This window comes from Mustela erminea, chromosome 9 (assembly GCF_009829155.1).
Source record: "Mustela erminea isolate mMusErm1 chromosome 9, mMusErm1.Pri, whole genome shotgun sequence".
Lineage (NCBI taxonomy): Eukaryota > Metazoa > Chordata > Mammalia > Carnivora > Mustelidae > Mustela > Mustela erminea.
Window position 1 is genome coordinate 63,294,630 of NC_045622.1, and position 23,078 is coordinate 63,317,707.

The window sequence follows — 23,078 nt, forward strand, 5'->3', positions numbered from 1 at the left end:
GAAAATGTCTATGCTACGTAGAGCAGTCTACACATTTAATGCAATCCCAATCAAAATACCATCAACTTTTTTCAGAGAAATGGGACAAATAATCCTAAAATCTATATGGAACCATAAAAGGCCCCAAATAGCCAGAGGAATGTTGAAAAAGAAAATCAAAGCTGGTGGCATCACAATTCCAGACTTTAAGCTCTATTACAAAGTGGTAATCATCAAGACAGTATGGCACAAAAATAGACACACAGATCAATGCAACAGAATAGAGAGCCCAGAAATGGACCCTAAACTCTATGGTCAACTAAATCTTTGACAAAGCAGTAAAGAATGTGCAGTGGAAAAAAGTCTCTTCAACAAATGGTGTTGGGAAAATTGGACAGCCACATGCAGAAGAATGAAACTGGACCATTTCCTTACACCACACACAAAAACAGACTCAAAATGGATGAGAAACCTCAATGTGAGAGCCGAATCCATCAAAGTTCCTGAGGAGAACAAAAGCAGCAACCTCTTTGATTTCAATCACAGCAACTTCTTCCTAGCCACATCACCAAAGGCAAGGGAAGCAAGGGCGAAAATGCACTACTAGGACTTCATCATGATCTAAAGCATTTGCACAGCAAAGAAAACAGTCAACAAAACCAAAAGACAACTGACAGAATGGGAGAAAATATTTGCAAGTGATATATCAGATAAAGGGCTAGTATCCAAAAACTATAAAGAACTTAGCAAACTCAACACCCAAAGAACAAATAATCCAATCAAGAATGGGCAGAAGACATGAACAGACATTTCTGCAAAGAAAACATCCAAATGGCCAAGAGACACATGAAAAAGTGCTCAACATCACTTGGCATCAGGGAAATACAAATCAAAACGACAGTGCGATACCACCCCATACCTGTCAGAATGGCTAAAATTAACAAGTCAGAAAATGACAGGTATTGGTGAGAATGTGGAGAAAGGGGAACCCTTCTACACTGTTGGTGTGAATACAAGCTCATGCAGCCACTCTGGAAAACAGTATGGAGGTACTTTGAAAAGTTGAAAATAGAGCTACCCTATGACCCAGCAATTGCACTACTGGGTATTTACCCCAAAGATACAAATGCAGCGATCCAAAGGGGCACATACACCTGAGTGTTTATAGCATCAATGTCCACAACAGCCAAACTATGGAAAGAACCTACATGTCCATCAACAGATAAATGGATATAGAAGATGTGGTATAAATACAATGGAATACTATGCAGCCATCAAGAAACCCAAAACCTTGCCATTTGCAATGATGTGGATGGAACTAGAGGGTATTATGCTAAGTGAAATAAGTCAACCAGAGACAGACAATTCTCATATCATCTCACTGATATGAGGAATTGGAGAAACAAGACAGAGGATCATGGGGGAAAGGTGGGAAAAATGAAATAAGATGAAACCAGAGAGGGAAACAAACCATAAGAGACTCTTTTTTTAAAAATTTTTGTTTTTTTAATTTTTCAGTGTCCAGAACTCATTGTTTATACACTACACCCAGTGCTCCAAGCAATACGTGCCCTCCGTAATACCCACCACTAGGCTCACCCAACCTCCCACCCCATAAGAGACTCTTAATCTCAGGAAACAAACTGAAGGTTGTTTGAGGGGAGGGGGATGGGAAGAGTAGCTGGGTGATGAACACTGAGGAGGGTATGTGCTATGGTGAGTACTGTGAATTGTGTAAAACTTATGAATCACAGACTTGTATCCCTGAAACAAATAATACATTATATGTTAATAAAAAAAAAAGAATACCACAAACAGAGCTAAAATAGATGACAGAAAAGGAAAAGCTCCTGCAACATCCAAAAGTGAAAAGAGATAAGGATTGACATGAATTGACAATTGACAAGAAGAGACTAGGAATTTCTACAATTTGAAATGAAAGTCACAAGAAACCAACAGAAAAATGGTCAGAAGTTATGGGTAGCAAACCTATAGAAAAAGAAGCTGAAATGATTAGCAAGTAAATGAAGAGACGATAAAATTCAAAATAAAAGCAATGAGTAAAATATAAATTGAAATAATCAGATAGCATTGCTCATACCGATCTGAAGGGCAAAAATTAGAAGGGTGGACAATAGCAAAGGCTAGCAAAGACACTGGGAAGACAGTAAACAGATACAGCCATTCTGCTAGGATATCTTAGTGACATCAAGTATGTCTGTATCCTAGGTGATCCAGTGATTCCACTCTGGTGGACCAATTTCAGAGAAATTCTCAAAAAGGATGGTCTATGTGCAAATTATAGACTTTATAGACCCTTGTAAGAATGTTCGCTGTGACAGTAATATAGCAGGGAACTTGAAGTAACTTTGATTTCAGTAACTGGAATAATGGAAAACATGGAATTCTATATAGCTTTTAGAAATCACACTTTAGATGTACCTACAGCAACATGAATACATCTTAAAAAGCATGACATGAGTAAAAAGCAAATACCATTATGTAAGCTGAAGACATCATAATTATACAATATATTGTTCAAGCAAATATGTAGGTATGGGGGCATAAACACAGAGTAGGTACATATGAATGGGAAAGAGAATGGGCATGTGGATTGAAGGTAAAGGGTTAAAAAGAAAAGAACAAGAAAGAAAAATTGCACTCGTGATGTTAACAAGGGGCTATAAACTGATGACTACCTTTAAATCAACTCTGTTTCTGAAGAAAGAAAGAAAGTGGGTGGGTAGGCAGGGAGGTAATAAAACAGCTAGCACTACTAGGTTTAGAAGCTGCCTTCTACCTTGTATCCCTCTCTCAGCCAACTCTACTCCAATAATCCTCCTTTCCCTCCTAATACTGATTTTGGAGGACATGAAAATTACAGGAAGAAGCGCTTTTTAAGAGGACAGCAACAAAAGCAGAGCTTCAGATGTAGAAGGAAACCAGGTCAACACTCCTCATTCTGGGTGCTGGTGACTATGTAACTATTAAATTGTCAAGGATCTTAATATAGTAAATGGTGAGTAATGGCTTTAAGGCTATAATGTACCTTCAAAAAATACCTAGCCAGCATCCAAGAAGCTAACCTTTCTCTTGAGAGAACTGGATATATCAGATGGCTAGTGTTCAATAAACCAGATTTAATATATATAGTAATATATGTTATTGAACTTCATTACATTGTACTGAGAACACAGTCTCCAAAACTTCATATAAAACAAAAAAATTAGAAATAAAAGTCTGGTAATGGCACAAAAAGTATTTTTTTGCATTTCTAAAATTAAAAAATGAAAAGAAAATGATGACAATTCTAACCACTACCCATCTTTCCTCAAAACTTTTATAGACTGTCAGCCAGGAAGATTTACAGGACACCTATTTTTTTTAAAAGATTTCATTTATTTATTTATTTGTCAGAGAGAGAGAGAGAGAGAGAGAGAGAGCGCACTAGCAGGCAGAGAGGCAGACAGAGGCAGAGAGAGAAGCAGGCTTCCCACCAAGCAAGGAGCCTGACGCAGGACTCGATCCCAGGTCACTGGGATCACGACCAGAGCCGAAGGCAGTGGCTCAACCAACTGTGCCACCCAGGCGCCCCTACAGGACAGCTATTATATTCAGGTCTCTATGCATACGTTGGAGTGAGTCACAAATAAAATAGAAACAATAGTTCCCACACTGAACCATGCTTTTTAAAAAATAGTATATTCAAAACAAACATGAACAAAAACAGACAGGGTAGCATGGACCTTATTACTAGATCGAAGAATGCAAAGAGAAAATAAAGAGGAGTCAAATGGAATCAGTCACTGAAGGGAATGAGACACAGAATAAAGAAGCAAAAGCATGCCAAGAGGAAAGAAGAACTCTGCAACAGGTAAGAGATGAGAACAAAGAAATAAGAACAAAGAATAAAGAAGGCTAACTACCAAATTAGTTTGGTTCCATTTGGGGAAGTAACAAGAGATAAAGAGAGGGAAGTAGAGGTGGAGGGTTTAAATGCTAATGTGTGGTGGATAAATTTGATACTAGGGTCTAAGATCAGGGAAATGATCTTAGGGTACCTGAAAGGGATTAAAGCTAGCATTTGAGTACAAGGCCTAATGCAGAGAGAAAGGGGTTTGAGAAAGCAACAAGGCAGTAATTAAGCTCTGAGATGTTAAGGGCCTGAGGTGCTGGCTATGGCTATAAAGAAGAAGCAACAGATCCAAGGGCTCTGAGCATGGAATGATCAGCAGCATTGAATACTAAATAGCATATAGAACTAATGAGGGAAAGGGTCAGAAAACCCCAAGGTTAGGAGTTTAATATACTAAGAGAAGATAATGGAAAAACTGGGTGGGCTTATGACAAGGGGAAGACTGAGTACACATTTTTCACATGCTAAGTTCCAAGTGTTGGTGGCACATTCAGAAGAACTTTTTATTAGGCCACAGTTAGGCTTGAGAAGAAAACCTAAATGAAAAGTTAATTAAAAAGATAAAATGAATGAACTATTCCCATATTAAAAGTGTTGGGGGGGGGGCGCCTGGGAGGCTCAGTGGGTTAAAGCCTCTGCCTTCAGCTCAGGTCATGATCCCAGGGTCCTGGGATTGAGCCCCGAATCAGGCTCTCTGCTTCCCTTCCTCTCTCTCTCTGCCTGCCTCTCTGCCTACTTGTGATTTTTGTCTGTCAAATAAATAAATAAATAATAAAAATAAATAATAAAAATTTAAAAGATTACCAAGGAAGTAGAAACAATCATCAGAAGTTATTATCAACAGTTACATGCCAATAAGTTAAGCAACCTAGATGAAATGGATGCACTCCTGGAAAACTATAAACTCCCAAAATTGAACCAGGAAGAAACTGACAACCTGAATAGACCGATACCTAGTAATGAGATTGAAGCAGTGATGAAAAACCTCCCAGAAAACAAGAGCCCAGGACCTGACGGATTCCCTGGGGAATTCTACCAAACTTTCAAAGAAGAAATAACACCTATTCTCCTGAAGCTGTTTGAAAAAATTGAAGCAGAAGGAAAACTTCAAGATTCTTTTTATGAAGCCAGCATTACCCTGATCCCCAAACCAGGCAAAGACGACATCAAAAAGGAGAATTTCAGACCAATATCACTGATGAATATGGATGCAAAGATTCTCAACAAGATCCTAGCAAACAGGATCCAAAAGCACATTAAAAAGATTATTTACCCTGACCAGGTGGGATTCATCCCTGGATTACAAGGATGGTTCAATATTTGCAAATCAATCAATGTGATAGAACAAATCAATAAGAGAAGAGAGAAGAACCACATGGCCTCTCACTTGATGCAGAAAAAGCATTTGACAAAATCCAGCATCTGTTCCTGATTAAAACACTTCAAAGTACAGGGATAGAGGGAACATTCCTGAACTTCATAAAATCTATCTATGAAAGACCCATAGCAAATATTATCCTCAATGGGAAAAAGCTCACAGCCTTCCCGCTGAGATCAGGAACACGACAAGGATGCCCACTCTCACCACTCTCATTCAACATAGTATTAGAAGTCCTAGCAACAGCAATCAGACAACAAAGAGAAATAAAAGGTATCCAAATTGGCAATGAAGAAGTTAAACTCTCCCTCTTTGCAGATGACATGATTCTTTATATGGAAAACCCAAAAGACTCCACCCCCAAACTACTAGAACTCATATAGCAATTCAGTAATGTGGCAGGATACAAAGTCAATGTACAGAAATCAGTTGCTTTCTTATACACTAACAATGAAAATACAGAAAGGGAAATTAGAGAATTGATTCCATTTACTATAGCACCAAAAACCTTAAGATACCTGGGAATAAACCTAACCAAAGAGGTAAAGGATCTGTACTCGAGGAACTACAGAACACTCATGAAAGAAATTGAAGAAGACACAAAACGATGGAAGACCATTCCATGCTCTTGGATCAGAAGAATAAACATTATTAAAATGTCTATACTGCCTAGAGCAATCTATGCTTCTAATGTCATTCTGATCAAAATTCCACCGGTATTTTTCAAAGAGCTAGAGCAAATAATCCAAAAATTTGTATGGAATCAGAAGAGACCCAAATCGCTAAGGAAATGTTGAAAAACAAAAATAAAACTGGTGGCATCACGTTATCTGATTTTAAGCTTTACTACAAAGCTGTGATCACCAAGACAGCATGGTATTGGCATAAAAACAGACACAAAGACCAGTGGAACAGAGTAGAGAGCCCAGATATGGACCCTTAACACTACGGTCAAATAATCTTCGACAAAACAGGAAAAAACATACAGTGGAAAAAAGACAGTCTCTTCAATAAATGGTGTTGGGAAAACTGGACAGCTATATGTAGAAGAATGAAACTCGACCATTCTCTTACACCGTACACAAAGATAAACTCAAAATGGATAAAAGACCTCAACGTGAGACAGGAATCCATCAGAATCCTAGAGGAGAACATAGGCAGTAATCTCTTTGATATCAGCCACAGCAACTTCTTTCAAGATATGTCTCCAGAGGCAAAGGAAACAAAAGCAAAAATGAACTTTTGGGACTTCATCAAGATCAAAAGCAAAGGAAACAGTCAACAAAACAAAGGGGCAACCCATGGAATGGGAGAAGATATTTGCAAATGACAGTACAGACAAAAGGTTGATATCCAGGATCTATAAAGAACTTCTCAAACTCAACACACACAAAACAGATAATCATTTCAAAAAATGGGCAGAGGATATAAACAGACACTTCTCCAATGAAGACATACAAATGGCTATCAGACACACGAAAAAATGTTCCTCATCACTAGCCATCAGGGAGATTCAAATGAAAACCACATTGAGATACCACCTTACACCAGTTAGAATGGCCAAAATTAGCAAGACAGGAAACAACGTGTGTTGGAGAGGATGTGGAGAAAGGGGAACCCTCTTACACCATTGGTGGGAATGCAAGTTGGTGCAGCCACTTTGGGGAACAGTGTGGAGATTCCAAAAGAAATTAAAAATAGAGCTTCCCTAAGACCCTGCAATTGCACTACTGGGTATTTACCCCAAAGATACAGATGGAGTGAAAAGAAGGCCATCTGTACCCCAATGTTTATAGCAGCAATGGCCATGGTGCCAAACTGTGGAAAGAACAAATATGCCCTTCAACGGACGAATAGATCAGTAAGATATGGTCTCTATACACTATGAAGTATTATGCCTCCATCAGAAAGGATGAATACCCAGCTTCTGTAGCAACATGGACAGGACTGGAAGAGATTATGCTGAGTGAAATAAGTCAAGCAGAGAGAGTCAATTATCATATGGTTTCGCTTATTTGTGGAGCATAACAAATAGTGTGAAGGACAAGGGGAGATGGAGAGAAGGGAGTTGAGGGAAATTGGAAGGGGAGGTGAACCATGAGAGACTATGGACTCTGAAAAACAATCTGAGGGTTTTGAAGGGGCAGGGGGTGGGAGGTCGGGGGAACCAGGTGGTGGATATTAGGGAGGGCATGGATTGCATGGAGCACTGGGTGTGGTGCAAAAACAATGAATTCTGTTACGCTGAAAAGAAATAAAAAAACAAAACTAAACAAAACAAAAATAAAATAAGATCAAAGGTTCTTAATAGACATTTCTCCAAAGAAGATATACAAACGGCCAATAAACACATGAAAAGATGTACAACACCAATAGTCATAAAAGAAATGCAAATTAAACCCACAATGAGATACACTGTATTACACCCACTAGCATGCAATTAAAAAAAGATAATAAAGTATTGGCAAGGATGTCATACCCACTAGCATGCAATTAAAAAAGATAATGAAGTATTGGCAAGGATGTCGAGAAAATGGAACTCTCATACTCTACTGGTGGGAATGTACAATAGTGTATTCACTTTGAAAAACAGCCTGGCAGTTCTTCAAGAGGGTAAACAAAGTTTCCATATGACCCAACAATTCTACTCTTAGGTATATACCCAGGAAGAATATGCTCACACAAAAACTTGTACAAAAATGTTCATAGCAGCGTTATTCATACCTATCAAAAAGTCCATCAACTGACAATAAATGGGTAAGTACAATGTGGTATACCCATGCAATGGAATATTACTTGGCTATAAAAAGAATGAAGTACTGCAAATGCTACAATATGGATGAACTCTGTGAACAATATAATAAGTAAGAAAAAAAAGAAAGAAAGAAAGAGCCAGTCATGCAAGACCATTATGTTACGTGAGTCCATGAATATGAAATGTCCAGTACAGGTAAATCTATGGAGACAGAAAGTAGTTGCTTAGGCTGAGGGGTAGGGGGCTGGGGGGAGGGGAAGAAGAGTGACTGCTAATGGGTATGGAGTTCTTTGTGTGTATGTAGGATGGGTGATAAAAATGTCCTAAAATTGATTGTGGTGATAGCTGCAGAACTCAGATTATATTAAAAACCACTGACTGTACACTTTAAATAGATAAACTGCCTGGTATGTGAATTATATCTCAAAGTTTAAAAAAAAAAATTATCTAGTCTAACCACCTGAGTTCAATACCCTCACCTTCTGTAAGTGGAGGTCCTGACTTTGCTGAATACCATCAAACAGGAAATTCAGTAGTGCCCCCAGGAAGCTCATGCCACCTCTGAACAGCTCTGTTAGAATAGCACTCTTTATATTGAGTTAATGAGTGAGTAATGGGAAGAAGAAAGGAAATAAAATGTAGGGTTTCCAACAGCAACACTGACTGTGATGTGGCAAGAAATAGGGAAACGACAAATGAAAGAGCTTGTAGACTGGAATCAAAGAGGAGGCAAAAAGTGGAGGAATACTATTTTCAAAGATGAGAGAAGGAATTGAAGAGTAATGATACAGATAGGCTAGGTGGTAAAAATAGGTTTTATATCACAGGAAAAATCTCAGCATTTTGTATTTCGTATAATATTTCACAGAATTCACTACTGAACAATTAGTGTGCCAGTCACAGAGATTAAAGTGATAAATAAAACAGAAGTGCCTGGGTGGTGCAGTCATTTAAGGGTCCGACTCTTGGTTTTGGCTGTCATGATCTCAGGGTCTGGGATCAAGCCCCACCCACAACCTGCTCTGTGCTCAGCTTAAAGTCTGCTTGAGATTCTCTTTCCTTCTCCCTCTGCCCCTCCCAGTTGTGGGCACACGCTCTCTCCTCCTTCCCTAAAATAAACAAATCTTTTTAAAAAATGATAAAACAGAGCCCCTATATTTAAATTAAAGGGTTTACAGATGAGCAATATAGTTCCAGCAACAAGGCAACTGTGCCTTAACCATCAAATCCAATAGTTTTTCCCCTCAGGTCTCACTCTTAAGACTTAACTGTAATACAAGAAAGTGATTATCACATACTACTCATTCAATAAAAATGGGATTAATCTGAATAAATCCTTGTCAAAGTCCCCGGCCTTAATCTCAACGGCATACCGCACTCCTGGGCTCTTCTTTTCCAACTGACTGGTCTTCCAACCTATTCTTTCTCAGTCTCATGCACAGGTTCTTCTTTAATCTTCTCCTTGAGATCTTTGTCTCAACATGTTTTCAAAGATTTTATTTATTTATTTGACAGAGATTACAAGTAGGCAGAGAGGCAGGCAGAGAGAAAGGGGGAAGCAGGCTCCCTGCCGAGCAGAGAGTCCTGGGATCATGACCTGAGCCAAAAGCAGAGGCTTTACCCACTGAGCCACCCAGGCGCCCCTGTCTCAACATGTTTTTTCTTCGTCCTTTTTCATTTGACAAATTCATTCATTCTCATGGATCCATTTTAAGTTCCAAAATGTACAGCTCTAGCTCTTTTTCCCCTCAAGCTTCTGTCTCTTATCTCTAAATTCCGTTAGTATATACATCCTTTTGTTGGACTATCATGTCAAACCTAAAAATGAAACTCATTTCATCTTCTAAAACCTGCTTTCCTCCTGTGGTTTTGTGTGGTATTTTTGTTTGTTTGGTTGGTTGGTTGATTGTTTGTTTGTTTGTTTTTTTAAAAGATTTTATTTATTTATTTGACAGAGATCACAAGTAGGTAGAGAGGCAGGCAGAGAGAGAGGGTGAAACAAGCTCCCTGCTGAGCAGAGAGCCTGATGCGGGGCTCGATCCCAGGACCCTAGGACCATGACCTGAGCTGAAGGCAGAGGCCCAACCCACTGAGCAACCCTGGTGCCCCAGGGCTGTTTTTTTTTTTTTTTTTTTTTTTAAATAGAGTCATTCTCTCTGACCTTTAGGCTTAAGACCTATAACCTCTGCCACCTGTGACCAAGAAAATTCTTGGGATGGTAGGTTAGGGTCAGAATGCTCAATCTGGAAGAGATTTATTTTTTTCCTGTAAAGTTAACTGCCCTCAGCAGGGAACCATTTCAACTCTTGGATCTTAGTACCACATTTCTTAGAACTGAACCCAGAAAGTTCAGAAATTCAATGGCTATAAAACATTTGGAAATAATTTTTTTAAAAAGAAATTTTTAACTAGACATCTCAAGTGAAATACTCCAAGTGTACAAAAAAGTATAAATGATAATGGATGAGCACTTATACACCTGCCTACCACAGAGATGTAACTGCAAGACATGTGTACTCTCAGAACATCAACTTTATACTTTACTATGTTAAGTATGTATTCACAAACTACATGTCCTGAGTTTTAAAACTTTATTATTATGAACGGACAGTAGTGACAGTTGTATAGCAGTATGAACATACTGAATGTCGCTGAACTATAAACCTAATGGTTAAAATTATAAATTTATATTATGTATATTTTACATATCACAATTTTTTAAAAAGACCTTTATATTATATCATACTATACTCATTCTTCTGCAACTTCCTTTTCTGCCATTTTTCTGGGAGGGGATTAATACATGGCCCAGAAATGCAGCATGTTGATTTGATATGTGTAGCTTCACAGTTCATTCACTCAAACTGCCATATAGCATCTCCTAGTATTTCATTATTACAGTTTATTCACCTCATCCCAAGCTGATGAATATTTAGGTTATTTTCTATTTTTCACTATTATAAATGTTCTACTTTACATCTGTGTTACAAAGAGGATTTGTGGCTTTAAAAAAAAATTGTTTAAAATAACAGCTCAAGAGGGGCACTTGGGAGGCTGAGTCAGTTAAGCATCTGCCTTCCGCTCAAGTCATGATCCTGGAGTCCTGGGATCAAGCCCTATGTCAGGCTCCCTGCTAAGCAGGGAAATCTGCTTCTATCTCTCCCTCTGCTTCTCCCCCCACCCTATCCCTCCCTCTCTCTCTCAAATACATAAAAAAAAAAAAAAAACCAAAGACAAAAACAAAACAAATCAGCTCAAGAGATCAGAGTATTAAAAGATATTAGAACATGAAAATTGAACTTTTCAAAATAGAAAACAGCTGTGTTCACTATCTGCATATGCACTTAAGTATTCTCTAAAATGGGACTTGGCTAAATCCTACTTATTTATTGAACGTTTTCCCCTTATTTAGGTTTATTTAATTATTAAAATTTCACCTAGCATATCATTTAAGCTTGACTACAAACTTAATGTATTTTAAAGAGTGAAGCTCTACTTTCCCTTGTTAACAACCATCCTTATTGCTAAAAACAAAAACTAAAACTGTTAACAAAAGAGCTTTCTGAAAGCAGCATTAAGCCATCTGCAACATTTCATTCTTAAGACAAATCAATAAAGAACTGAATGTGTTTATGTTTGATTACCACAGTTTAAGAATGATCTTTATGGGCCAATTCCTTAAGATACATAAGCTTCTCCCTAAATACTGTGGAAATAATTTTTTTTTAAAGATTTTATTTATTTATTTAACAGAGAGATCACAAGTAAGCAGAGGCAGGCGGGGGGGGGGGGGGGGTTGGGAGTCGGAGAAAGCTCCCCGCAGAGCTGAGAGCCTGACACGGGGCTCCATCCCAGGACCCTGAGATCATGACCTGAGCCAAAGGCAAAGGCTTAACCCACTGAGCCACCCAGGTGCCCCAATACTGACAAAATTCTAGAGACCAAATTTAATTCAGCATTACTTAAAGTGGAGCCTGGGACCACAGCTGACTGCATTAGTCTCCTCCAGGGGCCCCTAATCTTGTTACATTCTCCTACCTCAAGCTGTGCTCTGCCCACCACAGCTTTGATATTTTCTGCTAGCTTAACCAGAACTTTACTTCCTCTTTTACCAACCTCCCTACTCCCAAATCAAGCTACATACTGTTAGATACTTGTGTGTCTAAGTTGCTTAGCACAGGGCTTAGTCCATATACCTTATGCATGTTAATTATTACTGTTTTGTTAGGAGTCACCTTCCTAAAGCAAAATTCTAGTGGGTCTTGCCATTTCTCCGATCAAAAGCTTTCAGTGGTTCCTACTGAGGACAAGAGACTATTACACAGGAGGCAATGAAGTGAGTAAAATCAGTGCTATCTTCTCAGAGTTACTAGTTAGGATACTGGCTGGGACTCCAACTATCTAAGGGGAGGTTAAATGAACCTTTTTTTTTTTTTTAAGATTTTATTTATTTGAGAGAGAGAGAGAGAGAAAGAAAGAGAGAGAGCGAGCGAGCGTGCACGCATGAGCAGGGGGACGGGCAGAGAGAGAAGCGGACTGTCCCCTGAGCAGCGAGCCCAAAGCAGGCTCGATCCCAGGACTCTGGGATCATGATGTGAGCTGAAGGCAGATACTTAATGGACTGATCCACCCAGATGCCCCTACATGAGCCTTTCTAGAGCTCATCTGCATCATCTATAAAATGGACATAACTGGGGTTGTTAACAAGGATTGTAAAGGGTTATTAGAAGGATTACAGACTAGGGGACCCTGGCTCAGTCTGTTAAATGTCTGCCTTTGGCTGAGGTCCTGATCCCAGGGTCCTGGGAGTGGGCTGCATGTCACGGTCTCTGCTCAGCGAGGAGCCTACTTCTCCCTCTGCCTGCCGCTCTGCCTCCTAGTGTTTGTACGTGTGTGCAAGCACATTGCCCCTCTCTCTCTGTCAAGTAAATAAAACCTTTACCAAAAAGGTTTACAGATTATTTATCATATAGAGTGCACCCTGCATGCACAGTGGGTATTTAACAAATTCTGGTTTTGCCTTCCTGGTAAACTAAATTTCTAAACAACTAAATTCTATAATCTGGTCCAAAAGTACATCTTCATATTTCTTTCACATTACATACTCCTGATTCAGCCTAACTAGACTTCTCGCCATGCTCTGAGCCTGCCTTGCCTTTTTTACCTCTAAGCCTTTGCTTTTTGCTAACTCCAGTGGTTGTGCTTTTCTCTCCAATTCCACACATCTAAATCCAGCTTATCCTTCAGGGCCCAGGTCAAACATTGCCCACACCCCCTATGCTTTTTCTCATGTCACTCCCATGTACTTGGAACATACCCCTTGAACCTCTTTAATTGCACTTATTAGAACTGATCTTATTAAAAAGTTGTATTTATACGCCTTACAGCCTCTATTTGAATGGACTGAGAAACAGAAATAGATAAAATCTTCCACTAAGTACTATTTCCACCCAATTGTATTCAGTACTGACTAAAACATATAAATCCTATTAGAGCCCCAGAAAAGATGCGTCTGACAACCAGAAGTGGAGCTGGCCTGGTACTATTAGCTAGGCCTTGGTGTTGATATGAGCTGGCTTGGCATTCAGTTAGGTCTTGGTGTTCTCCTGTTAAATGCGAGCAATTTCAGATCAACATTAAAAAAAGCCATTCTATGACCACCATGGATCAAGACGAAAGAATCCATAATCTGCCTGAACAGAGACAAAACATGAATACTCTCCAAGCTAAAAAATATCAAATAGCCCCCATTCCTAGATAATGAGTGGCTGCTGCTTCATCATGAATTATAGTGTCAGCCTTTCTCTAGTCTGTTCTGCCTTTAGATAAACTCTATTAAGATACCCAGTCACAGAATTTGCCTCACTTCCTGATGGGACCCAGAGCAAAGCCCCACATCCTTAAACCTTCTTCAAAATCACTCAACACATGCGCACATCCTATAATAAAGATTTTCAAACCATCTTACTGCGATGTTGCATGCCTCCCTATGGTGTGCATTCTCCCTTGCTATGAGTAATAAATCCAACTTCTTTAATTATAGGCATTCTTTGTGTTCTGTGGCTGAAGAGCAAACTATGAACTTCTTGAATAAAAGTCTAGTGTTTTCTCTGCACTTGGGCCCCCTACAGGGTATGCTCTGGGTCTTGCATGCTGTATACTTGCTGAATTGATCTTGATGACTTATACTGGGCCTGGTGGCATTTACTGGAATCTCAAGACCCAGCAAAGTTACTTTCAGGACTAAAAATAATTGTTCACTTCATTATGCTGAGTGGTTTTTAGATATGAGAATAGAAAATGGCAGTCAGGGTGCCTGGTAAAGGTGCTCCACACCCACCACTATGCTCCACACTCACTCCTCCAGAAGTTCCTGAACTTGAAAAAGTAACTAATTTACATGTATTCACGGGCTCTCAAACTGTCTCCTCCCCCAGGTACAGAAGTTGAGAGGAGGGGAACTACTTTGGTCAAAGAAAAAATTGGTTGATGAAATGAAAAGAGAACTGTAGGAGAAAGGAACCATGCCAACTCAGTATTTGTGGCAACAAAGTAGGGGTTGTGTGGCACTAGGAAGGCAGAATTAAGTTCTGAAACCCTATGACATGAGACCCTAAGAGGAAAGCTCTTAAAATGTATTGCTGCTTGGGCATTTCAAAAATTGTCAAGCAGATAAGAAAGGCAGAGGGGGAAAAAGCAGATGTATAGGTAATTCTTCTAAAAGAACAGAGAAACAATGAACAAAAAGACACATACATGAATGAGTGACAAGACTTGGAAGAACCACATGAGGCCAAGGTTCAAAATAAATTAAGATTTACAAAAAGGCTAGCCAAAGCAAAAGGGGCATTTTAGAGCAAAAAAAGGCAATTTACCTGATGATAAAACATAATGCCGAGCAATTTACCTGATGATAAAACGTAATGCCGAGGAAACAGAACTTCTGAACTTCTATTTTCCTTCTATATTCTCTATTAAAGGAGATACATTTTGGATTAAATGGAAGAGAATCAGCAATCCTAAAGACAAAAAGTTCCAGATGGGTGAGGAGGAAAAGTCCTTCCACCAAGTAATTTGTACCAAGACTAGAAAACCCTGCAAGAAAGGTCATTAAACTAAAAGAAAATTTTAAGCAATTATGTTGATAGAAAGAGGTAATTTTATTTTATTTTTTTAAAGATTTTATTTATTTATTGGACAGACAGAGATCATAAGTAGGCAGAGAGGCAGGCAGAGAGAGAGGAGGAAGCAGGCTCCCCACGGAGCAGAGAGCCCGATGTGGGGCTCCATCCCAGGACCCTGGGATCACGACCTGAGCCGAAGGCAGAGGCTTTAACCCACTGAGCCACCCAGGCGCCCGGAAAGAGGTAATTTTAAAGAATGGAGCAGGTGACTACTGTTTCGGTTTGCAAAAGGTCTATGGTACACTTTTTACCTACAGAGAAGTGAGCATACTGTAGCTCTTGGACTAGAATCTAAAAAGGATTCTTCAGGAGATTGTGAGGAAGAAGGCAGAGTAGGAAGATCCTCAACTGAACCCGTGGATGCACAGGAAGATAACGCTCTGATCTGTGTGACTACCTCTGAAAATGACCCAAAGACTGGTAGAACAGTGCTTCCACATTTAATCCTAGAGGGAACTGAAGACAAAGGCCACATCAAAAAAGGGCAGAGGAGCAGAGCTGAGATTGGGAAACAAACCCTGGTAAGGCTAACCACAAATGGAAAGCATGGAAAAGTTAAGAGGATCAGATCCCACACTAGGCTTTGGAGACCCACACTAGAAAGATGAATCCCCATTAACTTTGGCTTTGGGGGGAAAAAAATCAGTGGAACTTAATTTTGCTTTTAAAATCAGCAGGGTTTAACTCTGGGTACTTTAAAAATTAACTGGCTTACCTACATGGAAACCCAAGGGAGACAGGAAACTGAGTCCTTGCCCTAAAGCATAATAAATAACTTGACTTTAAACGCAGCATAGAAACAACAGTTTGAAAGTGCCTGAGGTACAAGTGAAGGAGATGTATTTACTGTTCTGAGAAAATGTGCTGGAGGCGCAAGTTATCTTCAGGAGACTCCCACAACAGAAGTGCTAGCAGGCGCCATTTCTCTTCCCTCCCTAAGCCCAGAGAGCCAGACACCTGCAAAAACTAGCACGAACACTCTCCACCTATTCTGCTAGCAACATGTGTGCAGCCCCACCTTCCCCTGCACGGCCTTGACAGGCATCTCTCCAGAGCGGTTCCAACCCCACCATACCTGAAAACAACCCCAGCAAGGACCAGTGCCACTCCACAGTGAATTCTGCGCTGGGGAGAGTGCAAGCTAACCCCACACACCAGTGCCCCTGCAATTCCAACAAGCCAAGCCTTTTCACTGACCACAAAAGGAGAAGCCCCTGCCTTCTGGTGTGTCTACAACTGTGACAAAGAGACCAAGCGCAGAAATAGAGACTGACTGTGAACATTGCTCACCTATGTTCGAAAACAAAGTGAACAGCACAAAGTGGACAGACCCAAGATGAGCAGCAATCAAAGAGAAAAAAGGCGGGGGGGGGGGGGGAGCAGCTTAAGATTCTAATATACCAGAAGGTCAGCAAGTAAAATGCCAAAAATCTAAAGCAATCCTCAGGCTGCATTACAAGAAGTACAGAGTTTTTAAAAGCAGAGGGGAGGAAGGCAACAGGTTTGCTCCTCCATAAGTTAATGGGTTTCCACTTGTTATTATTTGCCTAGAGGGCTCTGTTGAGATACTTGGAACTATATCACCTGAGGAATGGATGAACTCCTACACATGTCAACAGAGGAAAAAAGACTGAAGAAGGGGACATGATACTAGTCTTCAAATTCCTGAACTCACCATCTTTCCCTTTTATCTAATTTCTTCCATTCCTACTTTGGTGAAGGGCATCACCATCTGTCTGTTCACCTAAGCCAATAACCTGAGATAATCCAAAATGGCTCCCTCCCTCTCATCTCCAATTCTACTTAAAAATGGCTCTTGAGGGGCACCTGGGTAGCTCAGACGGTTAAACGTCACACTCTTGATTTTGGCTCAGGTCATGATCTCAGTGTCCTGGGATCGAGCCCCCGCATCGGGCTCTCTGCACAGCGGGAAGCCTGCTTCCCTTTCTCTCTGCCTGCCTCTCTGCGTACTTGTGCTCTCTCTGTCAAATAAATGAATAAAATGTTTTAAAAAAAATTGTTCTCCTCCCTTTTACCCAATGGTGACAGCCTCCCCTGCTCTACTTCCTCCTTCCTCCAGTACCTTATATCCCTTTGGGAATCTCTCTCAACTTCAGAGTGGTTAATCAGTAGTTAATCAGCATATTCTCTCTATCCCAAGCACTGCAAGTAACTTAAATTAAGTCACTAAAATGTATGGATAGGTTAGCAAAAACTACTTAGATAAGAGTAAGGTGGGAGTGAAGGAAGAGTTTAAAAGAAAAGACATGCTCCTTGTCTGGACAATGGAAGGTGAGAGGTGATATATGGTGCTGTTGCAACCATTGTTGCTATCCTGAGAGAGCAGGCAGAGGACAGAGCCAACTTGAAAACGAACTTGGAAGTGAAATGCACACAGAAAATTAGAGCTGGAGCCCTGATGGGACTGTGAATCTCTGGATCAAACAACACTAAAGGCCAGTTCTAACACATTCGCTTTTCACTGACACAAGCAATAATGCCCCTTTTTGTCTTAAGACAGTTAAAGTTGAATTTTTTGTCATTTGTCCTGAGGATCCTAACTCATGAGCTCAACAGCACTGACTTAATGATACTCACGCGATCTCAACTGGAGTACTGCGACCATCTTCTCTTTAAAGAAATCCTCACAATGCAGCTCCTAGAGCACTGCCAGGATGTCCTTTCTAAAACCAGACTGGAGGTTTCTCTTCTACTTACAAACTTAAAATGGCCTCTTCCACCTTTGAAATAAAATCCAAACCCCTTAAGTATGACAGAAAAAAAAAAAAAAAGTCCTCACAGTTTGGTCCCTGCTGACAGCTCTGGTCTCATCTCTCATCAAAATGAAAAACTTTTCTTCTTCAAAGTACACCAGCAAGAAAGCGAAAACAACCCACTGAACGGGAAAAAAATATTTGTAAATTATATATCTGCTAATAGATTTTTATCTAAAAAGCTCTTAAAACTCAACAATAAAAAGTAACCCAATTTAAAAATGGGCACAGGATCTGAATAAGGCATTTCTCCAAAGATGATATACAAATAGCCAATATACACACAAAAAGATGCTCAATGTCAAAGGTCATCAGGAAAATGCAAATAAAACCACAGTGAGATATCATTTCACACCGACTAGAATGCATATGATCAAAAAAGGCAGACACGGGCGCCTGGGTGGCTCAGTGGTTTAAGCCACTGCCTTCGGCTCAGGTCATGATCCCAGGGTCCTGGGATCGAGTCCCGCATCGGGCTCTCTGCTCAGCAGGGAGCCTGCTTCCTCCTTTCTCTCTCTGCCTGCCTCTCTGCCTACTTGTGATCTCTCTCTGTCAAATAAATAAATAAATTCTTCAAAAAAGGCAGACAATAAGCGTTGGCAAGACGTGGAGAAACTAGAATACTTCCCCCTTGCTGGCAGAAATGTTAAATGGTGCAGCCACTATGGCAAACAGTCTAGCAGTTCCTCAAAAGATTAAAAACAGAGTAATCATATGACCCAGAAATGTCACTTTTCATTCCAGCCACAGTAAAATGCTCATATTTCCAGAATGTATATCCCTAAAAAAAATAAAAACATGTCTAAGTTTGTATTCAAATGTTAATAGCAGCATTATCTATAATAAAAAATATAAACAACCTGGGGTGCCTGGGTGGCTCAGTTGGTTAAGCTGCTGCCTTCAGCTCAGGTCATGATTTCAGGGTCTCAGAATCGAAGCCCACATCGGGCTCCTTGCTGACCGGGGAGCCTACTTATCCCCTGCCTGCCATTCCCCCTGCTTGTGCTTGCTCTCTCCCCCTCTTTCTGTCAAATAAATAAATAAATAAATAAATATTTTTTTCATATATATAAATACAACCCAAATGTCCATCAGCAGAGGAATGGATAAATATGGTATAGCCACTTTAATAGTAATGAAGTACTGGGATGTCTGGCTGGCACAGTCTGTTAGGTGGCCTCGGCTTAGACTGGGAGATCAAGACCCTGCATCGGGCTCCGCACGCAATGTGAAGTCTGCTTGGGTTTCTTTCTCCTTCTCCCTCTGCTCCTCCCCCTCACTCTCTCTAAAATAAACCTTAAAAAAATAATGAAGTATGTATACATGCTATGACATGGATGAACCTTAAAAACATGCTGAGCAAAAGAAGCTAGTCACAAAAGATCACATATTGTAGAATTCCATTTATATGAAATTTCCAGAACAGGAAAATTTATACTGATAGAAAGTAGATTAGTAGTTAACTAGGGCTGAAGGGGGGGGTAAGGTGTGTTGGAGGGTGATGGCTAAAGAATGTGGGGTAGAATGCAGGGGGTGGGGGTGGGGTAGAAAAATGTTCAAACACTGATTGTGGTGATGGTTGCACAAGTCTGAATACAACAAACCCCAATGAACTATACACTTTAAATGGGTGAACTGTATGTGAATTATATCTTAAGAAAGCTGATGGGGGGGGAGGACTCTCCTGCTCTAGGACACCAGTAAAACTGACCATTCTAACTGTGACTCCTCACTGTTCCATGCAAGGACTTTGAGTACATGCAACTGACACTTATGCACTTATTTTTTTGTCTTTTTTCCTCTACTAAACTGTAATCCTCAAGAAGAGATTTGGCTCATTTTTCTTAGAATCGATGGTTATCTGTATATTGTGTATACACTGTGTGAAAGAGTACATCATAAGTATTTACTAAAAGACTGTCTTAAGGGCTATCATGTGGAAAAGGGACTGTACTTGTTTTACATATTCCAATAGGAAGAAAAGTTTCAAGAGTTTTCAAATAACTGGGTTTGTTTCTTTCTCTAAAACAAGGATTTCAGGGTTCTGTGAATTCTCAGACTTGATACTCAAATTCTGAATATATGTGTAAGTAGTATGTGAATTTTTTTAGGAAGAAACTTTAACTTTCATCAGATTCTCAAAGGGATATATAAACTCAAAATGGTTAGGAATCACTGTTTTTAAAATGTCAGCAAACTGGGACAGGGATTTTAAGTAATTTATTTTTTATTGAAGTATAGTTGACATATGATGTTACCTTAGTTTCAAATGTATGACACAGTCCTTCTATAGCTCTATACATTATTGTGCTCACCACGAGTATAGCTACCAACTATCACAATATGATACTATGACAACATCACTGACTATACTCCCTATGTTGTACTTTCATCCACGTGACTTACTCATTTCATAACTGGAAGCCTGTATCTCCCACTCCTCGTCACCCATTTTGTCCATTCCCCCACCACCCCTCCCATTTGGCAACCATTGGTTCTCTATATTTATGGGTCTATTTCTGGTTTTGTTTGTTCATTTATTTTTTAGATTCCATATATAAGTGAAATCATATAGTATTTGTCTTTTTCTGACTTATTTCACTCAGCGTAATACTCTCTAGGTCCATCCAAGGGCAGAGAGTTTAGTTAGCAAAATTTCAGTTACTGAAATATATCATTCAGGAGGAGTTTTTTCTTGTTTTTTTTTTAATTTTTTATAAGCATATAATGTATTATTAGCCCCAGGGGTACAGGTCTGTGAATTGCCAGGTTTACACACTTCACAGCACTCACCATAGCACATACCCTCTACAATGTCTATAACCCCACCACCCTCTCCCTACCCCCTTCCCCCCAGCCCCCTCAGTTTGTTTTGTGGCATTAAGAGTCTCTTATGGTTTGTCTCAGGAGAAGTTTTTCCCTAGATTATATCCTTTGGTAACTAAGGCAAAAAGAATTCACAATATTAGTAGCTTCATAAACTTGAATTATTCACTTAAAAATATTTATCAACTGCCATTTTAGTCAAGTGCTAAAGAAACAATGGTAAAGGAGACCAAGCCACTGCCTTCACGAAAATTACATTCTAGAAGGTAGACACGGAAAAAGACTAAATAAGAACATTTCATATCATATAATAATTCCTTCAAGAAAGAAAATAGAACAACATGGAGGAACAAGGAAGAATGGGGGTCAAGTTATCTTAGCTACAGTTGGTAAGGAAAGTCTCTGAGAAGGTTACATTTGAGCAGAAACTTGAGTTACGAGAAGGTAGCTGAGGGAAGAACACTCAGGAATAAGGAGAACAGAAAGTGCAAAGATCCTAAGATGAGAACATCAAAAATCAGCTCTTAAATTCTCAAGGGAAAGAACCGTTTAATCTCTGTACAACATTCAGAAGAGTATCTCCCACTCACATTCAATAGAACTTACAACATAATTCAGCATAATGTAATTCAATTCAGTAAGATACTGTTTTAGAAAAATCTTTATTACTCAAGATCATCATGAATTAATCTTCAAGGCAGACAAGGCAGTATCATTAGACAAAATTAGTAAAACCTCTGAGATTTTGTAATAATGCAGAAAGAAAAAAAATAACGTGATTTTTTAGAAGTCTCTTCCAGGTAGATAGTTTTTACAAGTATAAAGTTTATCAAGCACATTCTCTCAAAAGAATTCTCGGTTCAATCTGTCCTCTACCCCTAGAGCTTAGTGCTTCCCATCTGCAGTATTTCTATGATGTGCAAAAGAGTGGAATTACAGTCAGAGTGCAAAGATTACAGCGAAGTGGATTTCAGTTCAAAAGGAGCTGTCCAGTCATCGAAAGGCTGAACATTAGTGCAAGTGTTTGGAGACTAAAACCATCCTCAAGGGTATTACAGAGATAACCTACAGGAGAAAGTTACCAGTAGAACTTCAGGGGCTACAGAGAATTGTTCTAGTTCCTTCTCTCAGCCTGGACATCCATCCCTTTACAAACCTGTTATGTAAAAGCCCCTGAAAGCGACCAAAAAGGTGGATTTGTAAACACCACATACACCATACCAATAACAAAGATTTAGCAAACACTTGAGGGGAATGTAGGAATTCTTCCGTCTCAGTAATTGAAGTTCGAATTAAAATCTTCAAGTTGTATTTAAAAAGGCACAAAGACAGCTTGAAGGCGGCGCGATGGAAGTACACAATGACTTCAGATTAACAATAGCAATGTCAGCTGACTTTACTTCTTACAAAAGCACAACGCAAGACACAAAGCACACGGAAAGCCCAGAGACGGGAGTCCAAGCGGGAGCCCTCCGAACTCAGAGCACTTGGACAGATGAGATAACTGAGTGAAGCCAGTGGGAGGAAGGGAGAAGGGCTGCGAACAACGGGTGAGCGAGAGGCCACCTGGAGGGTGCCCAGGCACCCCCGCCTGCATCCCCAGCCCTTCCTGCTGCAGAAGGTTGGGAGAGACCAGGCGCCCCAGCGTCCCAGCGTCCCCAGAAGGTTGGGAGAGACAGCCCGCCGCTGTCCGTTGACGCTGAGGGGACCGCGGGGCTTGGCACCTCCCGGTCCGCCCTCCCTAGCCCGTTCGGAGGAGACCTCGAGCCCCTCTCCCTGGAGCAGCGTTCTCCGTGCACTCCGAGGGAGCTAGCTTCCACTTACCTTCCGGCACCGGCGGCGGCTGCTGCCGCTTTCCGCGGGATAGGAAGGCTTTGGGCAGCAGCAGCGACACGGCCAGGACGAGCCCCGAGGCCAGGGCCACCCTCTGCACAGTGGAGTACGCCATGGCCGTCGCCCTCGCCACAGGTGCAGACGCCAGCCGGAACCGGAACCGGAACCGCAGCGCCGGCGGCATCCTCCAACCGAACCACAAGCTGCGCGGACGGCGACGCGCGAGGGACAAGTGCGCGAATCCCCCGCACGCCCGTCCCCTATCTCCGTACTCACACCCGCACCCTCGGGCTGGGTCAGCTGGAAACCCCTCTCTCTCCGCACCCCGCGGTGCCATCTCCCCCTGCCCGAGGGCTGGCGGTCGTGCCCTTCCTTCTCTGTATCCCGCTGGCCGCCCAGCTCGCCGCCCGCCCCGACCGCGCCGCCGCCGCCG

General features: G+C 40.7%; 1 protein-coding gene across 8 annotated transcripts in view; it reads right to left on the minus strand.

Moving 5' to 3' along the window:
• Positions 1-22,826, minus strand: part of RIC3 (RIC3 acetylcholine receptor chaperone) — a 61,179-nt gene extending 38,353 nt beyond the window's left edge. For 2 of the 8 annotated variants that reach the window (XM_032356861.1, XM_032356860.1), the window contains exon 1: positions 22,637-22,821. In XM_032356861.1, the coding sequence (XP_032212752.1) occupies positions 22,637-22,760 (124 nt within the window). In that variant the 5' untranslated portion in view covers positions 22,761-22,821. Of the gene's footprint in view, positions 1-22,636 lie in introns of all 8 variants that reach the window. The other 6 variants (XM_032356859.1, XM_032356858.1, XM_032356863.1 and 3 more) reach the window with 4 other exon arrangements.
• Positions 22,827-23,078: the final 252 nt, after the last annotated feature.